This window comes from Histomonas meleagridis (genome assembly GCF_020186115.1).
Source record: "Histomonas meleagridis strain 2922-C6/04-10x chromosome Unknown contig_68, whole genome shotgun sequence".
NCBI classification, from domain to species: Eukaryota; Parabasalia; order Tritrichomonadida; family Dientamoebidae; genus Histomonas; species Histomonas meleagridis.
The window spans coordinates 636477-662857 of NW_027150909.1; the positions used below are offsets into that span (position 1 = coordinate 636477).

Sequence of the window (26381 nt, forward strand, 5' to 3'; positions counted from 1 at the left end):
ATGGAGTCTTAACACAATATGTACTATTATTGCGATCAAAGGAATTATTGTAAATGGGAACGAGAAAAATCTTAAAATAAAATCAAATGTTGAACCATATAATATCCAAAACCAAATAGCCACAATATAAAAAGCAATTAAAATCAATAAATTAAAGATTATAGGAAGATGAATAGGATCATATAACATTGAAAAAGCAGCTTCAATTATATTCATTGGTCCATATAAATATAAAATAGCAAACATTATACAAAAGATATCGAAATTAAATTTGTTATTGGCAACAATTCCATATAACCAAACAAAAGAAATTTTTCTTTCAACATAGAAAAATGAATATGGAAGACAAAATGTCCATATGATAAATATTCCAATCATAATTTGTACCCATATTGGTAAATGCTTTAATCTATAGCCTGTTAAGACAGGACCCAATCCAATACAAACAGCCCAATAATAATTTCCTTCTTCATGATCTTTGAGCCATTTTTCAGCATGAAAGAACAAAGTATTTATTGACATAGGAGTAATAAGTCCATATAATACCATAAATTCTTTTATTGCGCATATCAAAAATGCTACAAGAAATGCATTAACTACAAAATCAGTGGAAACTTTTTCTTTAAATGGACCAAAATCTTTTCCGATCGTAAAATGAATTTCTGTTTCTAAATCTCCTCGAATAAAAATTGTATGATCTCCTTTAGTAAAGTTTATATCACATGAATATAATTTTGCATTTTTTACATCTCTGGTGTATTTTAAAGTACAATTGAAATCACCAGAAACTGTGAAATTTTTTGTTGTTGAATTTGAAAATGATAAAACTCTTATTTGATAATTTCCTTCTTTTGGTATATTGTTTTCATATTGACTTGGTGTTGGAAATGTTACAAATGCAGGCTCTGGTATTGAGCCATCCACTCTATGTATAGAGAGGTGTTTTTGGTCGACTAAAATCAATGTAAATACACCAAAATCTAAGGAAGCACTTGAAGTAATTTCTAAAAGATTTGGACGATAATGTTTTGTTTCGATTTGTTTAGGATGTGAATGACCAACCAAAAATGCAGTTACATTATATTTTTCCATGATTTCATGATGGTTAAGTTTTGTTTTTGATTTACCAAGAGATAATACTAATGGGGAATTGAAATGAGATAAAACAAAAGTTGCACTGGCATTTTGATCTACTTTTTTAAGTTCTTCTTCAAGTAAGTCAAGCATGTTACCTTTAACTGTTCTTACATAACCTACTACAGCTGGACCAAAAGGAGGATTTGCAGGATTCCATGAAATAACATTGATTCCACTTTTATTCCTACTAAAAACATTAAAATCTGATTTTTTAACATTTGTATATTCAAAAGCTGGTGTTGAATCAGTAACATCAAGAACTCCAAATAGATCATGATTTCCTATTACTTCTACATATGAATCCTTATCTAACCCAGATTCATTTATCATTTTATGATATTGATGCCAATCATTTATTTTTTGTCTAACTTCAAGAGGCATTTTTTTACCAAGACAATTATCAACTAAATCACCACCGAATAAAGTATATGTGGGCTTTAAAACTTTTGAAATATATTTCACTAAATGTATTGTTCTATTATTTTCTATTGGATATATATCATTTAAATGTAAGTCTGTAATATGTGCAACCCAAATAGGATCTGAATTTGTATCCCATTTTTCATATGTTTTTGAAACAGGTATTGTAATCTTTGATGGTAGTTTAACACTAAAGAGGATAACGAATAGGATAACTGAAATAAATGTATAAAAATATAATGATAGTATTCTTGCTATCTCTTTCATAATTTAAGAATGATATATCATTCTAAATCATTTAGTCAAATTTATTTAATTTTCGTAAAACAAATTTGAATAACGCTTCTCAATTAGGATAAAATATAAATTATAGAAAAACATTACGGTCTTTTTAAAAAACTTTAAAAAAATAGTCACACACTTCATTCAAAAATTTCTCAATTTATGATATAACACAAGTTGTTTATTGTAAATTAAATTGAATAAATTTCATAAATTTTTGGTCAAACATTTGTGCAGTATTCAAGTAAAAAAAGGATTTATATAGTATTGGAATTTCATAGTATTACTTTTAACATTCAACCATTTTACTATTTTACATAAAACTTTATTAACATGATTTTTTTTTTTATTAATTTAAGACATATAATGGAAAAAAGTAGAAAAATTATTGTCCTTTGATGAATAAATGAATAATATCCCTTGAGAGGCATACCAATGTTTCAATCACTCAACAAAATTTCATGTTACTGAACATAATCTCAATTGGTATAATTTATTTCAAAATCATTATTCAATTCTTCTTTTATAATTTAAATAGAAATTTCACATTCTTTAACATTTATCAAAGTTTTAAAAAACATTTTCATCGAACATTTTTTTATTTCATTTCATTAACCAATTCTTCTTTTATAATTTAATTTCACATTAACAATTCCTTCCGATACTTCAACATTTATCTTCAAAGCTTCAAAAACATTTTCATCGAACATTTTTATTTCATTTCATTAACCAATTCTTCTTTTATAATTTAATTTCACATTAACAATTCCTTCCGATACTTCAACATTTATCTTCAAAGCTTCAAAAACATTTTCATCGAACATTTTTATTTCATTTCAGTAACCAATTCTTCTTTTATACTGCGCGTACTCGTTCATGTGTACCACGAAGTACTCTGGTGGGAACTCGTCTACTATTCCCGCGTTTGCTTCGTCCTTTTTCCTCAGCGCCTTTAGACCTCCGACCGCAGCGTGTGCGTAGAAGTCGAATTCGCTTTGCTCCTTTATCACAATCTCTTCGCTCTTCTCGTCGATATCCTTTATCTTGTTCCAGTTTTCGTTCTCCGCTTCGTACGGCTGAATGATCAAGTTCTTTATCAGCTGTCTGTTCTCGTCCAAGTCTTCGTACGCGTCGTTGAGCAGTGGGTACATTGGTATTATCGACCCGTCGTTCTCTAGGTCCACTTCTCCTTGCGCGAGCGTCTGCGCGGGTATCGTTTTGATGACGTTTTCGATCCGCGTCGTGATTTCTTGAATCGGAATAACTTCGTCCTTAAGCTCATATGGAGGAGGAATTGCTTGAATTCGTTCGTCGCTTTTGTCATTGGTGACATTACCTATGACATATAATAAGTTGTACGAATGAATAGTACCAATTTTACATGCAAACCGAATGATGTCATTGTAGGACGAAAGTATGGAATTATGATCATGGTAATGAAAGAAGGCAATGACAACGGAAAAGACAGAGGTATAGTTGGCCTCAATTTCATCCGAAAGTATGCCAACATATAATTCGCCACATTTGAGTATTAGCTGTGGATACTTGTGGCAAAGGACTTTGGAAAGAGAATCAAGAAAATCAGATGGTTGTGTTGAGTTAAGATTGTTGAATGTATTGGAAAATATTTTTTGGATTTCAGAATCAGAACCAAAATCAACATCGCCTAGCTTCTTACCTAAGTTTAAGGCATAGCCCATGACTTCTTCATCAAATGAAGATGAATATGGATCAAGCATATGATAAACACAAAGTGATGCAAACATATTTGGGATAAGTAAACAAATGGCTAAAATTTTGGTCTCAATGTTATCAGTTGGTGAGAAATATTTAGCTATTGAACCTAATAATTTCATTGCTTGTAAAGGATTCTTCTTAAAACTAAGTAATCTAGCAATAACCTTAAAATGATCTTGAATCCTTAAATCATTATGTATAGCATTATAAGGAATTAAAGCATTAATTATATCAAGTGCGATTTTTGTAGCTCCATCGTTTTTATAATGTAAATAAAGGAAAGGAAATGTGAACTGAAAAATGAAGTTACTTAATCTAAATTGAATGAGCTGTTTAATTTCTTCAGTTTTTGTAAACTTAAGAATACAAATCAAAGAAATATTTGTATAACCTGATACAATTTCATCAGATTGATCCAAACGATTATTCGAAATAATTGAATACAACGAATGCATTATCGAAGGAATTTCCATACCATAAAAATGTAATAACGGAATAGAAGATAAGATATAACCACTCTTAGTAGCTAATTTCAAATCACCACATTGTGTTAACCAATTTAATGCAATTGAAGCCCATTTATCATTTAATTCAGAAGAAATTTTATTTAATGAATTTGAAAACATTTTTGTCAAAATGGAAATTGAAATTTTGTCAACGTAAACTTCAGAAAAAGTAAATTTCGACTTATCGTTCAGTTTTAATGGAATTTTCAATTGATTTGAGAGGTTTAATACAATTTTGTGAATGGTTAAATAATGCGGAAATTCTTCATCATCAACATAAATCAATGAATAATTTAAAATTATATGCAAGAATGGGATAATTGAATTAAATTGTGAAGATATTAATTCATTAATTACTGAAAGAATACATGAAACAGAAGAAATAGGCACGACATAATTCGGGTTATTAATTTTCATATATAATTCATGATAAACCCAAAACGAGAATTGCATTGGTTGTATCAAACGAAGTATAAATATTGAAGAATACTCCTTTGATAAGAAGAACAATATTGTCTTACAAGCATCTTTATATTTTTCTGCGTAGAAAAACAATGAATTTAATAAGTAATCGAAGTTCGATTTATTTTTTGATAATTCGACAAAAAATGTACCGAAGAAAGATTGACTTTTTATGGATAATTTATCGAACAATGACAACAAATGTGAAATCGTATTTATGTTATATTTAGTTATATTAATATGTTGACCGATATAAGTTAATATTATTAAATTCTTTTCGATTTCAATTGATGACAAATTCTCGATTAACCAAATTAATGTTTCGAATAATGAATCAATGATAAATGGTAAATTTATAGTGATTTCATGTATTAATTTCGATATAATTTCATTGGTAGGTGAAAATGTTTTGGACATAAAATCATTTTTATTAGATGAAAACATTTCATTTAAGATCGAAATCGATATTAAATTATTTGGCTCAATTAAAGTCGTAAATACACAACATAATCGATGTAATAATACATATGATAAACTTCGAATTTCTTGATCATTCGAATTTAAATAATAAAATGATAACATGAATAAAAATCCTCTTTTCTTAAATGTCTCGATATTAACTTTTTTATCATCTTCAGTTAAAACGAATTCTTTAGTTATATTAACTTGATCGAAGTTATAAATTTGATCCAAATTAATATATAAGTTACAAATTGCTTTAAAATATTCATGATGACCTAAAAATGATTCTTTAACAAATGAGTCGAATAAAAATGGATGATTTAATAAGATATAATGTAATCGATTATTCTTAATACATAATTCTTTTAACTCATCAGTAAAAACACATTTTTGATCAAAAATCGGTGCACATGATATTAATTCGAGTATTGCTTTAGTAGTATTAATATCTTTTTTATTATTAATCTTTTGTAAAAATGATAAAATCTTTTGGCGATGATTTATATTAAAAGATCCTTCAATGAAACATAAGAATGGTTGATAATTATGAAATGATAAATTAATACCAGGATCAAACTTAGCTATAGATAACGAACAAAATAATTGGACTATTAATATATAATTATTCATTAATTTGTTTTGTAAATTATTTAATACATTGATATTCTTTTGTTTATCATTGTTTTGTGTTGAATAAGTTTCGAAATAATGTAAAATGTTTTTCATGTCATTAACGATTCGACAAGAATAACAAATCATTAATTGGAAATTAGGTAATTTTATCATATAAAGTAATATTTTCGAGATTTGTAATAATGATTCAAGGATTTTAACTTTCGTTGGATATTCAATGATAGTTTTAATTTTTTGTGATAAATATTCGAAAAAGATTACTGATGAAGATATCGATGTACAATCTAAAAACGTATATAAAACTTGTTTTGCCCAAGTTTTCTCTTTAGATTCTTTATTTAAATATAATGAAAGGATTGGCACCAAATTATTTTGTATGAATTTTATATCTAATTCTAATTTCGAATTTAATGTATTAAATTTTATATCAGAATAATCTTTATATAAATTAGACTTTGAAAGTTTCGGTATTTCTTCAATCATTCGTTGATTACGTTCGATTGGTGGAAATTGTAATCCACAATGCATAATTATTAAAGTTATCCAATGTAATGTTTTATTAAAATCAATATTATTATTTTCATTAGGCATATATTTAAACTTATCTAAATTTATGTCTAATAATATTTTACATGTTTCTTTAAATGATATTTGTGATAATATATTTAATACTTCAATAAAATACATATTAAATAACTTATGACATGAACAACAACAAATATCATTAAATGTGAAAAATGGTAAATCATTTTTATTCGAAGGGAAATGAGATTTAATTCGTAATAATATAATATTTTTATGTGATTCAATCTCACTAAATATTGTAATACCATATTTGTTTTGATAACAGATTTCTTGGAATCGATCGATTATTAATAATGTTAATTTACGTATTTCTAAATATGGTGATTCGATTGTAAAGATTAATAATGCTTGAATTTCATTAACAAAATCAGTAAATGATTTAAAGTCGCCATATTTAATAGGTAATATTTGTAACATTAAAAGATGATATAATAAATATAATAAAACAAATACATTTTCGGCTTTCGTTATCTCATAAATTGTTTTGATGATTAATTTAATGATTTGTATTCGAAAATGTTCTTTTTTAATATATATAAATTGAAATACATATAATGAAAAATTAGAAATACATTGTGATGATGAATAACATGAATTTATTAATTTAGGTAATATAATAGTTTCTAATTCTAAATCAGTAACAATTTCAATGATTAAACATATTAAATTTATTAATGACTTATCTTTTAATGTTGGTTCAATGTTTAAATTTTTGGATGTTTCTAAATTTATTCGTTTAAATGTTAAATTAAATTCTTTTAGTTTTTCATTCATCTTTTGATCAGATATTTTTAAGTTATTAATTAATTGTAATAAAAAATCATCATTTTCGATATTATATATTGGAATTAATTTATTTGGACATTTATTAATATATAAAGGCGAAGTAGAAAATGCATATTTTATAGGTTCGAATTGTATTTTATTAAAAATCGTAATCAAAGTCGGCTTTATTAATGTTAATATTGTATGAATATCATCTTGTAATTTCTTTTGTGTAATTTCGGTATTATTTTTTAATATGTTATCAATGAAATTCAAATTAGGATTAATGATATTATTTAACATTATTAATAATGGAAATATTTGTTCTAATTCATTATAATTCGTATATTCATGAATGATATTAAATAAAGAACTAATTTTTCGTGATGCAAAATTTAATAATATCGATGATATTAATGGAATTGTTTTATTATTAACTTCAATTTTGTTCATATAATTAAAATATATTTTAACAATTTCTTCTGAATTAATATTTAATAACATCGTAAATTCTTTTGTGATATCTTTCCGATGATTAAATGATCCAAAACGCCAAAACATTGAATCAGCATCAAATTTTCCACCGCGAATTATATATAAAAAACATTTAAGTTTTGTTTGAGTTTTCATTTTATTGCTTTCAAAGATTTTAGATATAAAATGTTTAACTTCATCAACAGTTAAATTCTTATGTTTGCCTAATAAAATCGCTTTGATTTCGTTGACAATGTTTTTGCAATCACTGCCTTTAATATGTTTACAAATGTTTTGAAATTCTTTGGATTTTTCAAATTCATTTGAATCTTCCAATTGGAAAATTAAATATTTTAATGAACATAATAATGATTTGATATGTGGTTTCTTTTTGGAATTAGATATGGCTTGGAAATATAATGAAATGCATTTGTTAACTTTACTCGTATCGTCGATTCGAAGATATCTGAAAAAATTTCCAATTAATGAGATGTTTGGTGGATTCTTTTGACTCATTTTTGTGGTAAAAATTTGATGGATGGTTGAAAAATCATTAATTGATAATAATGATATAATAACTGAAAATTGTTTGGATATTTTTAACCATTGATTTGAAAAAAAAGTGGAATATTTCGGATCTGTGACTTCTAAATTGGCATCAAGTAAAAGAACAATGGTTTGTAAAAGTAATGGGTTTGAATATTTTCCTTTGATTAATGTTAAAACTTGAGATACAATATCACCAAATAAATTACATGCACACACCTTAGCAAAGCTATTATATATTTGGTTATCTCGATTTGAAACAACGATTTTTAAGAAAAATTGATCATAAAATGAATGATTTGAAGCAAATGGTAATAAAGGAATTAAAGATTCAATGGCATCATAAGGTGATGGGACTGACATTTGAACAATTTTGTTAATTTGATATACATAGTTATCATTGTATTGAGGGAAATTTGAAGATAAACGAGCTTCTTTTGCTGTTGATTTTGTGACCAACTCAGTTAGAGAGTTACAAAATAAATTACTAAGTTGATCAATCATTGTTGGAATAAAGTTATTGTAAATTCCTAAAGCTTTGCTTTCTCCCATCTCTTTTTAAGCGACCGTTTAAATCATTGAGAGATTTTTAATCGTAGTATTGAAAAAACTGTAAAAAATATCCCAATCAAAAAGCTATTCTCTTTATGAAAATTCCACAAACAAAATCTTATCTTTATTAATAAAAACAATCAATGGTAACAATAATTTTTCCTTGTGAATTTGTTTCCGCAAAAAGATATGATAAAAGGACACCTTTTTTTCAATGAATAAAAAATTTGATTTATGACTTTTTTGGTTGTTCTGTACTTGAGATCAATATCATTTTATGATATTTTTTAATTTCTTCAAAGTTTTTTAATTCTTTTTGAAGCTGATTATTTTCTTCTGTTATTTTTTGTTTTTCTAATTTTATAGCATTTAGTTTATCTATCATTTCATGTGTTTTTTGTTCTGCTTCTTTCATTTCTTGTGATAAAACTTCAAGTTCATTATTTAACTCTTGGATTTTTTTAGTGTTAATTTCTTTCTTTTTTTGATCATTTTTTTGTTGTTTTTGATTCGATGATTTTATGGGTTTAGTATCTAAAGGTTTAATGACAGGAGAATCACCTAATGAAGGTAAAACATGAATTACTTCATCATTTTCTTGTTGTTTATTTAAAATTTCAAGTTCTACTTCAAGAGATTTCAATTCCATCGTTAATAATTTCGATTTTTTTCTTTTTTCATGAGAAAAATCAGATCTCTTCTTTGCATCTTGTACAAGTTTAATAATTGCATTTGAAAGTTTTTCTATTTCTTTTCTTTTATTATTAATGTTTTGAATAATCGATTTATGTTGTTCTTCAACTTTATTACATGATGAAAAATATTTTTTTGCAATTTTAGAATATTTATTTGTTAATTTTTCTTTTTCATTTTCTAACATTTCCACAAAATTAAAATTTTGATCAAATCCATTTTCTAATTCAATAATAATTTTATCAAATTTTTCATTTTCATTATTTTTTTCATTAACTAACTTTTGTAATTTTTCTATTTCACATGCTTTTGCATAAATCATTGCTTTAATTAATTCTAAATCTTTCGTTAATCTTTCTTCTCTACAATCAAGCTTTTTTTGTATTAATTGTACAACAATACGTCTTTCATCTTCGGTTCGTTTTTCTTCTTCAGCTTTCTTTTGTAAATCATTTATTTCTAAATCAAGATTTTTTAAATCATTTTGAGCAACATCAATTTTGGGTTTTAAAGAATTAGTCTTTTTAGGAGTTTCTTCAATTGCTTTCGTTTCATTTTCTATTCTGTTAATTTCGTCTTTCATGTTCCTTTCAATTGATCGAAGCGCACTTAATAATTCTGTTTTCCTGGCTTCAAGTTGACGAAATTTGGTTTCTGTTTCTTTCCTTTCTTCTGATTGTTCTAATTCGACAGTAGAAATTTGTTTTCTTGATTCTGCATTGATTTCACATACTAATCCATATATCATATTTTTTCTTTGTTCTGAATCATCTAACCTTTGACGTATAGATTCAAAATCAATGTTGTTTGAAATCAATTGAGGTTTATTATTTTGGATTTCTTTGATTTTTGCAATTTCAAATTGTACTTTTAATAAACTACCTTTGATATCATGCATTTTTTCTTGAATTTCTTGGTCTCTTTTTTCTAAGGATGTGACTTTTTCGCTTGATTGATTAAGATATTGTAATGTTAATCTCGATCTAGATTTTGTTGCTTCTATTTCTGTTAATAATATGTTAATATCCCCATTAAGTTTCTCAATTATTTGATCTCTTTTCGTAATGATATTATAATTTGTTTCATATTCCTGATGAAGATCTTTAAATTCAGAATTGAGTGAATGAATTTTATTTTCTTTTTCCTTTAGTACAGATGCTAAATTTTCTAATGGTGATTGAATAAATTGTTGGGGATTATTAGAAGGCAATTCTTCAGTCACTTGAAAATCTTTAGAAGTATTAACGTACAAAATATCAACGAAAAAATCTATATATTCTCCGAGAAGAAAAAGAAATAAAAACAATCCATTTTCATTACCATCCGATATTGAAATATTTGAAATCCGAAAAGAAGATGATACAGACAATATTGATAATAAAGAAAATCTAAGGCAAACAACTCTTGTTCAACGCGCTGATAATATGAAGCCACGTGTTCCTGGTTATCTCTCACTGAGCAATCATCACTCAAATCATGCAAGTCGACTCCAAAATCGATCTGAAACAACATCAACTACAACAAGTCATGAAGGATACGCTGCTAGAAGGCAAAGGATAACTGAATTTATTGCACAAGAAAGGCAAGTTTATATACTTCAATTATTGATAAATAAAAAATTATCAGAAATAAAAAGATTAAGCAAAACAATGGAAACAGAAGAAGAAAAACTAGCTAATAGAGAATATACAATCGAACAACAAGCAAAACTTTATAAAAAAGAAACATCTCAACTTGAAATAGAAATCGCAAATGCTCAAAAGGAATTAGAAATCACAGCTCTTAACAAAAGTAATTTATCCAAAAAACACCGAATGACGAAACAAAACATTGAAATTCTTCAATCTGAGATTTCACAAAAAGAAGAATTACTTCAAACGTTTCAAACTTACAAAAATTTTTTACGTTCATTTGATACAAATGATAAAGAATTACTCCAATATTTTAATACACCATTAGTTCTAATTGATGAATTAGATAAAATTAAATCCCATAATTTATTTCTTTTACGTAAACTTGATGAATTTAATGAAATTGATTTTGATAATTTTTCAAATATTCAAACACAAATTTTAGAAACAAAAAAATCAATTAAGACAACAAAAGAAAATCTTGATAAATTAAAATATGATGATAACATAGATGTTATTAATCCACAAATATCAAATAATATTGATAAAGAACTTCAACGTATTTCTTCTTTAGTTAAAAAGACTTATTTTAAATGCTTTGATAAAAGTACAGATTTTTCTGTCATTACAATGCTTCAAAACTTAGAAAATTCTCTTGAAGAAATGTACAAAAAATTAAAAACAATTTCACCAACATTTATAATTGAAAAGCAAAATAAATTTGATATAGCTAGAAGAAATGAAAAACGTAAACTAAAACAAACACAAGAAATTAAAGAACAAAGAATAAGAATGGAAAATATAATCGAAAGATCAAAAAAACCAACACCAAAAAAGTTAAATAGACCATTAGTACAAAGAATAACTCCTTGTAAAGTCAAAAGAATTGATGACTCAAAACAAAATGCAGTAAGGAAAGAACAAGAAAGATTAAATCAATTACTTTACGGAGATTTGTTTGAATAAAATTTATATGAAAAAAAAATATTTTTGAAATCAAAATGAAAAATCAAACCGCTTTGAGGGGTAATTTTTACCCTCTGAATCAAGCCAACTTAAATGGATAAAGTCTTCCAGATTGCAGATGAAGGAAAAGGATACCTTGCAGTTGAGCGATCTAGAAAGATTGTAAGGCAGCTTTTAAAAGATAAAAAGAATGATGACGCAATGCTATTTCTTATGAATCTTTCAAGTCATCTTATCAAGAAAAATCAACATCATGCAGCTGCAGTTTGTGCAAACCGTGCTATTCGTATTTTCCCACTTAATTCACCAACAATCAGAACTTATTTAAAGATTTTATTTTTCCAACTTGTCGAACAACTTGCTGTTCCAGCTATAGCATGTCCAGAATTCTTCCGTTACTGCAAGAAGCTTAGTTTTATTTTCCAAGACAGCCAAGAAATGATTTTAACCAAAGAAGTCGAAATTTCTATTGCTGCAGGATTTTATGGATATGCTCAATCCTTTTTGATCAATATTCTTTTCAATCACAAAGCTGATTCTACAGAGAATGCCACAGTCCAAAAGACCCTTCAACAATTATCCACATTATTAAATCGATGGATCAAAATCTATACCACCGAAGACATTAACTCGCTTGTACCACAGTATATTGTTGCTAGATGCATTTTAATGATCGCTTCCATCAGACTTCATGGATTAGATTATTCATATTATCTTTTTAATCTTCTTGACAAAATCGATGACCCAATGCCCACAGTACTCAAACAACCACTCGTAAACTTCTCTAGGCTCTACTTGAAAGGTCTCGAGTTCCGATCTGAATCAACATTAAAATTTTTGATTGGAAGATACAAACCATTACTGCTATACGACAACGAAATATCAAGGTGGTGCACAAAGTCGAGAAAGGTTCAAATGCATGTGGACAGAGATGGAGATAATTCCGATTTAGAAGGATTGATGGGACTTCTTCGCGGATTAAGACAATAAAATCGTAAAGTTTTGATTTTGTATTTGCGAAGTCCTTTATATTATTTGGCAGAAACAATAAATCATAAAAATTGCTCAAAGCTTTTTTTCATTAACAAACTTATCCCAACATCTATTCATGACAGAGTGATTGAGCGTAATAAAAAGACATTTTTATTTAGAGTTCTAACAGTTGATTTTTTCTACAATATTTTATCATAACATCCCACACTAACAGGCGAACGTTTATACCAAATTGACAATATTCTCTATTTTTTCATTAATAACCATAAGTAATTCCACGATAATTTATACAATGCTTTTTTAATGTAAAATTAAAAGGGTAAAACGAAAATTTTAATACGAATATGTTATCCAATTTTTCACTATATTAATACCTTTGCCTCTAAATGTGCAGTTATTTTCTAATATAAAATATAAGGTTTTGGAGCAAATATTTGTTTTCTTACAATTAGACAAAATTCCTAGAAAATTTGTTTTTAATTACTAAATTTAAAAATAAAATTATTTGGCATCCTGTGTCAACGAATATGCAGGATTCATCGTACTGTAGAGTGTTTGCGGAATTCCAGCCATCTGTGGGATTCCGACCATTCCAGGCATTTGCTGCATTCCATTCAGACCAGGGTAAAGACTCATTTGTGGGTTTTGAATCATTCCCATGTGCATCATTAGCATTGGATCGTAACTGGAATTATTCTTTGTCAAAAGTTCGTTCAAAGCCCTCTTCCTGCGTGCTTTCCTATATGTATAATTTGGATGATTTATCTTAAACTCTTCTTGAAGCTTTGCAGCTTGTTGCTTATATTGAAGTTTCACTTCATTTGATACTTCCTTCCACATTTTGCCGAGTATCTTACTTATTTCAATGTTTGATAAGGTTGGATTGTTCTGCCTAACTTCTGCTCTCATTGCTTGAGAATATAGGATAAATGCATTTGGTGGACGGTGAGAATTATCTGCTTCATCTATAGCTGATGATGTAACAGTGGCGCTTGGTTGTTGAGGTTGCCAAACACCAAGTTGTTCAACTTCTCCTTGATTTGCAAACATAAAAATGATGTTCAGTTAATCCCGCCGAATTTTAAAATGTCGTTTTGCTCCCACAACTGCTAACTGACATTGAAAATAATTCAAAAAGTTTACTTTTGTATAAAACCGTAAATGAAAAAAGCCAAAAAAACAGCGGCAGAAAAGTGCTATTCGAATAGGTCAAGTGATTTAACGTCTTTTTGTACCTGACGTACTCGATGTTCGTTGTTCCTGAACTTGATCCAATATTATTGTATTAAAACGTAAAAATATGACTCTAATTAACATTTAACTTTCAATTGAAAATACCTTTTGCCTATATCGAGATCAAATTAAAATATGTAAAATTACATTTGATAGATTTATAAAAATACATCAGATTTTTATTTAGTTTTATGAAATAAAGCACTATAATGCATTGCATTATGTACTTACATTTTATGTGATTTCATGCTAACTTTTTGGAGTAATATAAAAAATTAATGAACGATTATATACCTCAGAAAATCTTCGACGGTTAACAAGGTTTTTTTCTACCTAAACGGTTTCTCAACATTTTGAATGATACGTATCAGCCAAATATCAATTGTAAAACAAAAACAATAATTTTTCCAAAAATGGTCATATGAGTTCTTTTGATATAAGTAAACAAAATTCCACATTTTTTTTAATAGTAATAATAAGTTAGAATTTATGAAAAAAAATTCTACAATTCTAATCTTGCACACTTTTTTTTATTTAAGGATTATCAACCCTTTCCCTATTGCGTGCTTGATGAGGTTGTTGCAATAGATGAAGATTTTTAATGAATTATAAGCACAACAAACTCATTAATTTTGAGAATTCTCTTTCTGAACAAGTGGGTATTACTACACTTAAAAATAAAATTGATATATCTTCATATAAAATTGGTTTACGCATATGATAATAGGTGTTTTATATATATATATATATATATATATATATATAGACTATTAAGAATATATAGACTATACAAATTGAAAAGAATTCAAATACTTTTGTTTCATAATCTTATAAAGTTAAAAGCGAATGATTTTTAGTGAATATTCAAAATATCTAATTTATAAAAAATGAATTACTATTAAATAATAAGATAAAAATTAATAAATAAAAGAAAATTTTATCTTAATAAAAGAATGAAAAAAGAAAAAAATTAAGAGTAGAGAAAAGAGAGAAAATAAATAAATAAATAAAAAAACGAAAAAACAGGTAATCATATTAGTATATGGATGAATTCGCAGGTTGACATGATATAGGGAAAAAGTGGGTAAGTAAAACATTAAATTATTAATAGATGAAATGTAAAAAACACAAAAATACGAATTTTGAAACAAAAAAATCATAGTGAGGGTGAAAATCGGATTTGAATAGAAAACGATTAAAGGGCCCCATCTGAATAAAAAAATGAGTGTAAAAATGTTAAAAATATATAAAAAAAAATATCAATAACATTCGGTTCGCGCTTATTGGATAGTTTGATAAATGGGCATCGGCAAGCACTGAAAGTGAATTTTGTTTCAAGGCCTTTACATATTAGTATTCCTGTAGCAAATTTAATGGGAACATTAGACTTTTTATATGTATTTTAATCGTCAATCCCGATGAAATAACTGCCGACACAAAATTGAATGTATTTATCATTACAAATTTTCATTTGAGAATTTTGAATTTTAATGCTTATTTTGTTCATTATTCATTCATCTCAAATTTTCATAGAAGAAAACAACACGCTAGTTGTCAATGCAGCTGATATTTCACAAGGAACATACAAACAATATCAAGACAAAACAGAATTTATTAATTTTGTGGATGATGTCAATCTAATTGAGAATTCAGCATTTAGAAATTGGCCTGCGTTAATTTCTGTAATAATTTCAAATTCAGTTGTTACCATTTCAGATTTCTCCTTTTATTCATGTAACGAGTTATCAATGATTACACTTTCAAATTCTGTAAAATCCATAGGTATTTCAACATTTCAAAAATGTACTTCTCTATTAAATATCACAATTCCAAATTCTGTAACATCTATTGGTTCTTCAGCATTTCGAGAATGTACTTCTCTATCAATTGTAACGATTCCAAGTTCAGTGACATCTATTGGTTCTTCAGCATTTCGAGAATGTAATATTGATATCATTGTTTTACCAAATTCAATAACAAAAATTGAAAATGAATTGTTTTATTCTTGTCCATTGACCTCAATTACCATGAGTGATAATGTTGAAACAATTGGAGATTATGCATTTTTTGGTGTTGGTATTGACACAGAAAATTTCAAATTTCCAAAATCATTAAAATCGATTGGATTTTTTTCTTTTGGCTATTGTAGTCACTATTCACTTATATTTAATGATGGATTGAAGACAATTGGTGATTCATCATTTAATTCATGTTATCACTTAAAAACAGTTGTAATTTCAAACACTGTTACAGAGATTGGATCTTATTCATTTTATGATTGTCATTCATTAGAATCTTTAACCATTGGGGAAAATGTTGAAACCATTTGTGAAGAAGCATTTTCAAATTGTAATTTAACTGAAGTCATAATACCCAAATCAGTTAAATTAATTGAAAACAATGCATTTTCTTGTTATAGTCTTGAAAATATTAAAGTTTCAATTGAAAATAAATTTTATTCGAATTATCAAAATGATGGAATTCTTTATAATAAAGAAATAACTCAAATCGGATATTATCCAAAACGAAATAAAAAAGAAACTTATGAATTTCCTAATACAGTTACTTCAATTGGTAATTTTTCATTTTTTAAATGTTTTTTTAATAAAATTATAATTCCGAATTTTGTAACTTATATTGGTTATTATGCATTCGGATATAACCCTAATTTAACAGAAGTTATTTTTGGAGAAAATGTTAAAATAATTGAAAATTTTGCATTTTCTACTTGCAGATCATTATCTAAAATTAGAATTCCTAATTTAGTTACCACAATTAATGAATATACATTTAGTTGTAATTCTAATTTAACAGATGTTATTTTTGGAGAAAATGTTAATATAATTAAAGAAGCTGCATTTTCTTTTTGTAATTCATTAACTAATATTACAATTCCTAATTCAGTTACTGTAATTAATGATTTTGCGTTTTCTTTTTGTGATTCATTAGTTAATGTTAACATTCCTGAATCAGTTACTTTAATTGGTGAATCAGTATTTGATGAATGTTTAAAACTTCAATTTATTAATGTATCAAAAGAGAACAAATTTTATTCTAACAATGATAATGATGGAATTCTTTATAACAAAAACATTACACAAATTCTTTATTATCCACCTTCAAACACAAAAGAAAAATTTGAAATTCCAAATTCTATAATTAATATTAATGATTATGTATTTTATCAATGCACAAATTTGAAAGTGATTATTATTGGTGAGAATGTTAAAACAATCGGAAATCATGCTTTTAGGAATTGTACTTCATTAACAAATATACAAATTCCTCATTCAGTAACATCAATTGGTCAATCATTATTTTTGCATTGTATCAAATTAGAAACAATTATTTTAAGTGAAAACATTGATAAAATAGACGAAAATACATTTAATTATTGTATCTCATTAACAAAAATCGAAATCCCAAATTTAGTAACGTCAATTGGTATTTCAGCATTTTCATATTGTTATAATTTAGAAACAATTATTATGAATGATAACATTACCCAAATTGATGATTTTGCATTTTATAATTGTATTTCATTAGTTAATGTTAACATTCCTGAATCAGTTACTTTAATTGGTGAATCAGTATTTGATGAATGTTTAAAACTTCAATTTTTTAATGTTTCAAAAGAGAACAAATTTTATTCTAACAATGATAATGATGGAATTCTTTATAACAAAAACATTACACAAATTCTTTATTATCCACCTTCAAACACAAAAGAAAAATTTGAAGTTCCAAATTCTATAATTTCAATTAAATCTTTTTCTAATTCTTCGTATTTAACAACAATTATATTAGATAATAATCTGCGAATAATTAATGATTATACATTTCATAATTGTCGTTCTCTAAAAGATATTGTTATTCCTAATTCAGTTATAACAATTGGAAAAAATTCATTTCAATATTGTGCCAAATTAGAATCAATTAAACTCAGCGAAAGTTTAACACGAATTAATGAATTTTCCTTTGATTCATGCGAATCATTAAGAAATATTATAATTCCTGAATCAGTTTCTCTAATATTTCCTTATGCATTTAGTTACTGTGCTCAACTTGAAACTATTTCTATTCCAAAAGGGTGTAATTCGTATTTATGATTATTCATTTTTACGGTGTTCAAATATTAAATATATAAATGTATCTCAAAATAATAATAAATTTTCTAATTATCAAAATGATGGAATTCTTTATAATAAAGATATTACAAAATTATTATTATATACAACAGGATCTGAAAATAATGCATTTATTACACCTGAAACAGTTCAAATTATTGGAGAATTTGCGTTTTATTCATCTCAAAGTCTTTTCACTTTAACATTGGGCGAAAATATAAAAACAATTAAAAGTTCTGCATTTCGTAATTGTATTAATATGAAATGTTTATATTTTCATGGTGTTAATGAACCTAATGTTGAATGGGATGCATTTCTAAATGTAGGAACTGACATTGTTATGGTTCCAAATAATTACGTAGACTTCGGAAGTTTTTCTTTTTTGAATGTTTTAAGGGGTGAAATTGCTGATGGTTGTCCAGATGATAAAGTTATTACAAGAAAAAATAATATCACTGTAATTATTGTTACTGTAATTTGTTCTATTTTTGCTGCGTGTGTAATTGTTGCAATTTTGATTGTGGTTGTTAGAAGACATAGAAACATAATTGATATAAAATCATTATCAAGTAATCCTCTAATGTCTCATGATGCTTATAAATAAAAGTTTTTAAATATTAAAAACATTTAATAAAAAAGTATTTAGTCTGAGAATATATTCTTTTGTATCTTCTATATAATAACTCTACAAGAGATCTTTATAAAGAGTATTAATACTCTTTATTATAGCATTATTATATAGAACTCAGAGAATATAAATATACAAGTATTCCCGAAGTACAATAGTACTTGAATTGATTTTTAAACTTTTCAAAATGATCCAAAATAAAAGATAATATATAATATCCATATGAAATTTTTTATAAAAGCTATTCATAAAACATAAAGTATAAATATGATATTATAATTTTATAATAGTTTATAAGACTTATTTTATATTTCTTCGATTTTATATGTCGAAATTAAATGATATTGTTTTTTTTATAATAAGAATATATAAAATTTAACAAATGCCAAAATATAATGAAGAAGAATCTAAAAATTAAAATAGATATAAAAGCAAACCTCATCATTTATCGAAGCTTGGATTTAATTTTTGCCTTCTGCAAAAAATAAATCCTAGGTGAAAAATATATGAATTTTTTCTCAATCATTTTACATGCTCGAACGGTTCGAAGTCAAATTTGACACACCTGAGTGGACAAATAAATATCACTCAATCAGCTCGTATCGTTCTTAAAAACAATTATTGAACAAAGCTAGCTAGAAACTGTGGTATTGACTCATGTTCGGAGAAACAAAGAAATTAGCATCACTACATAGAATGTCAAATAAGTTTAAAAATGTAATATATTTGAAATTTGAAAGCACATGAGATAAAATGAATTGATGAATGTATCTCAAGACATTATCTTAAAAATAATTTGCAAATTGTATTTGTATAGATATTTATTCAATAAAATTGAAGATTTTGCTAAAATACAAAAATTAAGAAAAAAAAATCAATGATTGAGAATCTATTTCATCAGAAAAAAATGTATCGTTTGACCCAAGATATTTCAATAATATGTACTTACACAGAAACTATTTTATTTTTTATAAATCATTAATCAGGTTAAATAAGTACATCATTAAGGTATCACTATAATTATCATATCATTCATTTTATACATTAAATTCATAAATTCAAGAAAATCAAATCATATAATAATTTAAAATTTGTAACAAATCACGATTCTATGATAAAATTCCAATATTTTTATTTCTTAACAATCCAGAAATCATTTAATTCGGTTGTTTACAAATCACAATGATAGAAACAAATATATAACGTATCTTTACGAGGAAAAAGTAAAATTTTGATAACATGTAACCACCATTCAAATTCGCTCCTATCGTCACTTCTATCGTTCAATATAAACCATGCAAAAGTCGGTTTTGTCACTTTTTAAAATGAAAGAATAAATTTATCTCGTGCTAATCAAGATATAATTCTTAGTTTTTTATTAATTATAGATGTAACTATGTATATATATTATATATTCATAATATCGAGATTGTAGGATGACCGCTATATACGAATTGCTGAAATCGAAAGTCAATTTAATATAAATTTATTACAAAATAGAAGCCGATCAAAAATGACGGCTAAATTTCAAATGATGTTTTTTGGGTTGTTCCAAATATTCTGTAACTCTATCACACCAGATCTAACACCTCCGTTTTACCCAAATAGTAAAAATCGAATTGGATATTGGGATATTGGTGGTGCTGCAATTGTTGAAGAAGATCACATTATTTTATCACCACCAATACAGTATCACAAAGGATCAATCTGGAACACATTACCAACACCATATGGAGAATTTAGTATTGATTTTAAATTAAGAATTGACGAAGGAACAGGTGGCGGTGGTTTTGGGATTTGGTTTATTGAACAACATGGTGCTTCAGGACCTTTATATGGAGGACCAGAAAAGTTTCGTGGTGCAGCTTGTATTGGTGTTGTTTCCCCTGTCAATCAAGAAAACAAATTAATGTTAAAATTATCTATTTTTCAATCCGATGGAACAATTTCACACAATACCATTAATCAAAACAGTGACTCAGATTCAACTATTTATCTCTCCAAAGAACCATTTGTTCTTCGTCTTCATATTTCATCAACAATATGTGTATATAATTACACTGACTCCAACAATCCAATTCTTCTTATAAATAAAACCCTTACAGTTGATCTTTCCAAAGCCTGGTTAGGCATAACAGGAATGTCCGATGAATTTACATCAAAAATTGATCTTCTTTACGCTAAGTTCGATACCAATGAATATATTAACCAGCATTTCTTAAGCAAACAAAAGCGTGCTGAAGGTCAAGATCCGCGTGTGAATCCTCAAAAGAAATCGAATTTGAGGAATCCTTCTTTTTCGATTATGAATCGCGAAATCGATTCGTTTCGCATCAAAAGTGAAAACGATAAGGAAATAATAAACGTACTCGATGTTGTTGACGAGTTTGGGAAAGCCATTTGCGAAATAGCAACATATGGTGAACTTAACTCTTTTGTTGATAGAACACTTGTTCCATATGTACAGAATTGGCATCGAAGAACTTTCAAAATCGTGGAAAGTGTTCAAAATGCAAAACAAATGATGGGAAAAGCAATGAATCAAACAAATGCTTTACTGTACATATTCAATCATTCGATTTATGAAATGATGGAGAAATCTGAACGGAAAATTGGAAAACTTAATGATTTACTCAATGATGGAATGAGCGAAGATAAAGAGTTTGTAGAGAAAATCGAAGAAGAGGCACAACCAAAGTGGGTTACATACGTCAAATATATCTCTTTATTGGAAGTTGTTGGGATTCTTTTGTTTTTCATATCAACAAAAGTAACACAAAAATACCAACTTTAACATATGTTTTTATATAATAAATGATAAAGATTTTAATGTATTCATTTGTAAATTTGTTGTCATAAAATTGTAAAAATATTAATAAGTTAAAAGAAAATTAAAATAATAAATAAGAACAATACACAAATGTTGCTTTGCCATATAATCTTATTTTAATCAAAACGAAAAAATATTTTTTAGCAATATGCAAAATTTTGTGTATTGGAATTCCATTTCCAACAATGGCATTTTATGATAAATGTGGTTTACTTCATTGAACAAAAAGAAGAAAAAGAATTTGAAAGGGAAAAATGTTGATTTAGTTCTTTGCAAGTTGTTCCTTGACGAGTTGAGCGCGTTTGGCTGCAAGCTTTGCGTGCTTGAAACGTTGGAAATCATTCATCTGAGACTTGGCAGCAGCGGCCTTAAGGTTCTTTCCCCATTTTGTTTCTTCAAACTTAGCAACTGCATCAGCATCCTTAACAGCAGCAGCAACAGCTTCCTTCTTAGCAGCACGTTCGATTTTGACTACGATGTCTGTGAGTTTGAGGCGTTTGATAGGGATCATTTGACGTGGTTCGTTGGATCCAATAACATCGATCATAACGCGTTTGTCGTCAACGATATCAACTATGACAGCAAGTTTGTCAGCAAGTGGTCCATAAGAAACAAGAGCAACGCGACCAAATTCAACAAATTGTGTATAAGGCATCCGAAAGGAAGGCCAAAACGGTTTATTTGAAAATTCCGAAACTTTGTTTGGAATGCCTTGTAACACTTTTTGTGTAAATTAAAAGTGTCAGACATTTCGATCGGTAGATCAATCATCAACTTTTCAAACTCATCAATGGATAATCTTACATTGTAATTAGAATAAAAATTTTATGGCGTAAGTTTTTTATGCATATTTTATAGATGTTATCTCCAAAATATTTTAAACACCGATTATGATTACGGTGAAATTTTCACGAAAACGATGGATGACTTTTTGAACGAATCCCACTTTTTGTATGCTTTGGTGTGTGGCTTTGGCGGTTTTAATTGGTTTGAAGTGACATTTCAAATGAATATCTTCACCAACAAAAAAAAGCAAATATGCCAAGAGGCATCAGCTGTTTATTCCGGCTTAGTATTATCTGTTGAAGGAAGAAGAGCATATGCAAAGTCATGGTCTAATATCGGATCAACTGCTTGTGCAATGTTGATTTCTCAAATCCCTGAACTCAAGCCAAAGTTCGAGGAAATGAGACAAATTTTCAATAACATAGCTGAAATTCACTATAAGTTAGCTGATGAAGAAGAAAGAGCTTCTGAAGATTTCAGAGATATCATTGAAAGATTTTCAGTTGTTTATCGTGTAAACGAAGAATACATCATACGTAAGGAGCAATACATTGATGCAAACAAAAGCCTTGAGGCTGCGCATAAGAAAATCGAAGTGGAATCAAAGAAACCGAATTATGAAAAGAATCGTGTGAAGTTCGAACAACAACTTGAAGATGCAAAGAAGGGAAAGACTGATGCATTAAGGCGTATCAAAAGGAAAGTTGTTCAATTAGCAAATACAAAACATTTATACAATAAATTCAAGGTCAGAAGAACTAGGGAAGGTTTCACACGATATAGCAATGCTCTTAGAGACGCAGCACAAAAGGAAATCCGTATGCTTGTTGAGCTTCGAGATCTTCTCAATAATTTGAAAGTTAATGATGCTGGAACAGCTAAAGCTGTTGAAGAAGTTATTGAAAAGCCACTTTCTGAAGTTGCTCCACCACCAAAACCAGTTGAAATTCCAACTGAGATTAAAGATCCAATTGAGATTCCTGAACCAACTCCAGAGCCTCAAGAAGAGGAATCCATCAAAGATGAGCCAGCAGTTCAAGAAGAATACTATTATGAAGATGGAAAGCAAGTTCAAGAGGAAGATAATGAGCAGAATAACTATTATCAATATAATTATGAAGAGCCACAAGCAGAACCAGTTCATGAAGAACCTGAGGAGCAAGTCGAGCAGCCCAAGTCCAATTATGATGACTACCCATCAGGTGTGACGCCACCTTTATTTGATGACTTTGACTAAATCAAAAGTTTATCAACGATTTCCATCGTTTTGTCACTTTTATGACATGTTGAGTGAAATAATGAGAGTTGAAGAATTTAACCTTCTTTTGGGTGAATTCGTCAAAAAATACCAATTAGATGGATGGGAATTAAAAAACGATCAAAACGAATATTACGCTGTAAATATGAGAAGACCTGTTGCAATTGATAAAAATGAAAATCAAATATTTGCAAATTATTATATAAATTTGGACCAAGTATTTAAAGTGCCTGTATTGAGTGCTACTTTTTATAACGAAATTGGTCATCAGTTAACTCATGATGAATTATTAGAAATTATTCCAGAAAAATTGGATTTAGGCGCAATATCAGAAAGGGAGCATCAGATAACTGGAAAGCCTGTTTTCTTTATTCATCCTTGCAAAACTGATGATTTTATCAAACCATTTGTTGAAAAAGGTGCCTCTTATTTTCATGTTTGGATGGTTAGGTATGGGCCTGTTTTTCTCTATCGATTACCTTTCTAATTCTTTGTTGATTTTATATATATAAATAAATCATTTTTCAATTTTTCATAATCAGCAAATTAACCAAATTGATATCTCAAACTTACTTTATTAAACATCATAATTTGGGTTATTTCTTAGAACATCAAAAAATTTGGCTTAACCAATCATCTGCCCAGATAACGACAGTTTTTACAACCAATTATATTTTACAACAAAAAAACCCTTCGATTGAAATTGCAAGTCACTTTTACCACAGTTTTGAACGGGCATTCAAAATATAATTGTTTACAAAACTTCATGGCACTTTTGAAACGTCACTTTCGATTATTTCACTCAAAAAGTCCTGCGCCAAATTCCCAGTAAAAAAAAAACTGTTTTTTTATAGGTATTCAATTATACAATACAACGTTGCATGACTGAAAGCAGAACTGCACCAATCCATGATATCAACTTTTTGCTCAATAGCCCAGCAAAGACAAGAAGAACACAACAGGGAGGAGCACATAAGGTTGTTAGATGCCAACCGACCACAACAAAACGTAATTTTTTATTTCCATTAGTTAGTGCTTATCCACTCTCTCAAAGTACTCATCTTTTCGACCTTACTCCTGCCCCTATTTCAAGTGCTGCTACAAGTAGTGAAAACGAAACAAACATTTCGTTAGTTTCTTTAAGTTATACAAGAAATGTTGTTGCATCAATGCCAAGGTTTCAAATACGAAAGCCTATCAGTGAAATGACATTCGACGAATTTATAAATGATAGCTCAATTACCATTAATCCATATGAATTAGGATTTATTCCAAAAACTGCATGGGAAAACGAGCAAGTACCATTTGGCAGCATCGTATCTTCCTTTTTCCGCAAGCGAAATTCATCACAAACCAAATTTACATACAAATTATACAACGCATTAAAGCTTAGCGAGAAGATGCCAGAGTTTATTCCACACATTGGAATCGAATGGGCCACAGATACCATCATAAGAGTTCACAGGGAAGCGTTTGCAAGGCTTCTTGGAGTTAAAACCATTGAAGGAAGTCTATTCCATCAGCAAGGAAACTTTCCTTCACATGGATTTACTGAGTTATCTTTTAGAGATAGTGACAATTTATCGAGAGCTCTTAACTGGGGCCCAGCTGATCTTTCTGTTGTAAGATTTGTTACCCATTCTACAGGAAAATTCACTAAGAATTCCACCGAAAAAGACTTAAAACTTTGTAAGTGGACTAGAGCAGCCACTGCAAATTAATATGTTTCTAGAAATAAGAAATAAATCATAAATTTTGTATTTTTTTCCAACGATCTCAACGCATTATTTCCCACAAAAAGTTTGGTTATTTTTTCAATGGAAGAGCCACGCTTTTGAAAACAAATTTCATTAAATTAAATGCGTGGAAATTGAACTGTCATAAAATTGCTTTTTCAAAGGATTTCTATGCGTTACTTTGACGATGAATCCCAACACAAAATCAAATAACCGGTACCGTAAAGTCATTCAAATCCCACGTCATAAAATGCAACGTTCACACAAAAAAATTTGCATTCAAAAATTAAACGTTTTTTTTGGCAAATAAATTCTTTTATTAATTTTTTTTCAAGGTTTGTGTTATGGTTCTTGATATATCTTCCTTACCATCTTTCTCAAAAATCTCACAAACGAAATTTCGTTGGAACTCATTAAAAGGATACATTATCAAAATTTGTGTCATTGTATTAATTTCTAATGCTTCAATCAAACCATTCAAACAATTCACGATTTCCTCTGTAACACTTTCTTTGTCCTTAATCCTTTCCATTAACAATGCAACGGCCATATCGAACTTTGCATTTGAAATGTAACATTGCATCAAAGGAATCAAAAATTCGTTTTCTATTTTCTCGTTATTATCAAACGAATTATTTATTATCCATTCGCATTGTTCATAGTTTTGGTTTTTCAACAAAATGTTTATTATGTTTAAAATGATATTTTTAGGAATATTTTTCAAATTTGTTTTATGTATAGTTTTAAAGAACGAATTAATATCATTAATGTTTAAATATGCAATTGCTAAATCCAAATAACGAATTGGGAACATAAAATCTTCGAAAATCGAAGAAAATATTATACAATCGATTGGTTCAAGTGAATGAAGAAATTTCGAGTCATATAAAAAATATGAAATTTGTTCTCGAAAAGATTCGAATGAATTAAATGGAATCA

The 26381-nt window shown here is 27.7% G+C and overlaps 7 protein-coding genes across 7 annotated transcripts; 4 read left to right on the forward strand and 3 right to left on the reverse strand.

Moving 5' to 3' along the window:
- Positions 1-2675: 2675 nt before the first annotated feature.
- On the reverse strand, positions 2676-3605 carry GO595_008554 (uncharacterized protein; the record flags this gene model as incomplete). Its single annotated transcript, XM_067922141.1, has 1 exon — positions 2676-3605. One exon carries the CDS (start codon positions 3603-3605, stop codon positions 2676-2678), a length of 930 nt encoding a protein of 309 aa, XP_067771320.1.
- An 8339-nt stretch (positions 3606-11944) lies between these two features.
- GO595_008555 (uncharacterized protein) lies at positions 11945-12841 on the forward strand (the record flags this gene model as incomplete). The annotated part of the gene is made up of 1 exon (XM_067922142.1): positions 11945-12841. One exon carries the CDS (start codon positions 11945-11947, stop codon positions 12839-12841), a length of 897 nt encoding a protein of 298 aa, XP_067771321.1.
- Positions 12842-13345: 504 nt separating this feature from the next.
- Positions 13346-13894, reverse strand: GO595_008556 (HMG box family protein; the record flags this gene model as incomplete). Its single annotated transcript, XM_067922143.1, has 1 exon — positions 13346-13894. The coding sequence occupies one exon, from the start codon at positions 13892-13894 to the stop codon at positions 13346-13348; it is 549 nt and encodes a 182-aa protein (XP_067771322.1).
- Positions 13895-20363: 6469 nt separating this feature from the next.
- GO595_008557 (Legume-like lectin family protein) lies at positions 20364-21626 on the forward strand (the record flags this gene model as incomplete). The annotated part of the gene is made up of 1 exon (XM_067922144.1): positions 20364-21626. The coding sequence occupies one exon, from the start codon at positions 20364-20366 to the stop codon at positions 21624-21626; it is 1263 nt and encodes a 420-aa protein (XP_067771323.1).
- A 298-nt stretch (positions 21627-21924) lies between these two features.
- GO595_008558 (ribosomal protein L14) lies at positions 21925-22317 on the reverse strand (the record flags this gene model as incomplete). The annotated part of the gene is made up of 1 exon (XM_067922145.1): positions 21925-22317. The coding sequence occupies one exon, from the start codon at positions 22315-22317 to the stop codon at positions 21925-21927; it is 393 nt and encodes a 130-aa protein (XP_067771324.1).
- Positions 22318-22668: 351 nt separating this feature from the next.
- On the forward strand, positions 22669-23685 carry GO595_008559 (uncharacterized protein; the record flags this gene model as incomplete). The annotated part of the gene is made up of 1 exon (XM_067922147.1): positions 22669-23685. One exon carries the CDS (start codon positions 22669-22671, stop codon positions 23683-23685), a length of 1017 nt encoding a protein of 338 aa, XP_067771325.1.
- A 902-nt stretch (positions 23686-24587) lies between these two features.
- GO595_008560 (uncharacterized protein) lies at positions 24588-25427 on the forward strand (the record flags this gene model as incomplete). Its single annotated transcript, XM_067922148.1, has 1 exon — positions 24588-25427. One exon carries the CDS (start codon positions 24588-24590, stop codon positions 25425-25427), a length of 840 nt encoding a protein of 279 aa, XP_067771326.1.
- Between the last annotated feature and the right edge of the window lie 954 nt (positions 25428-26381).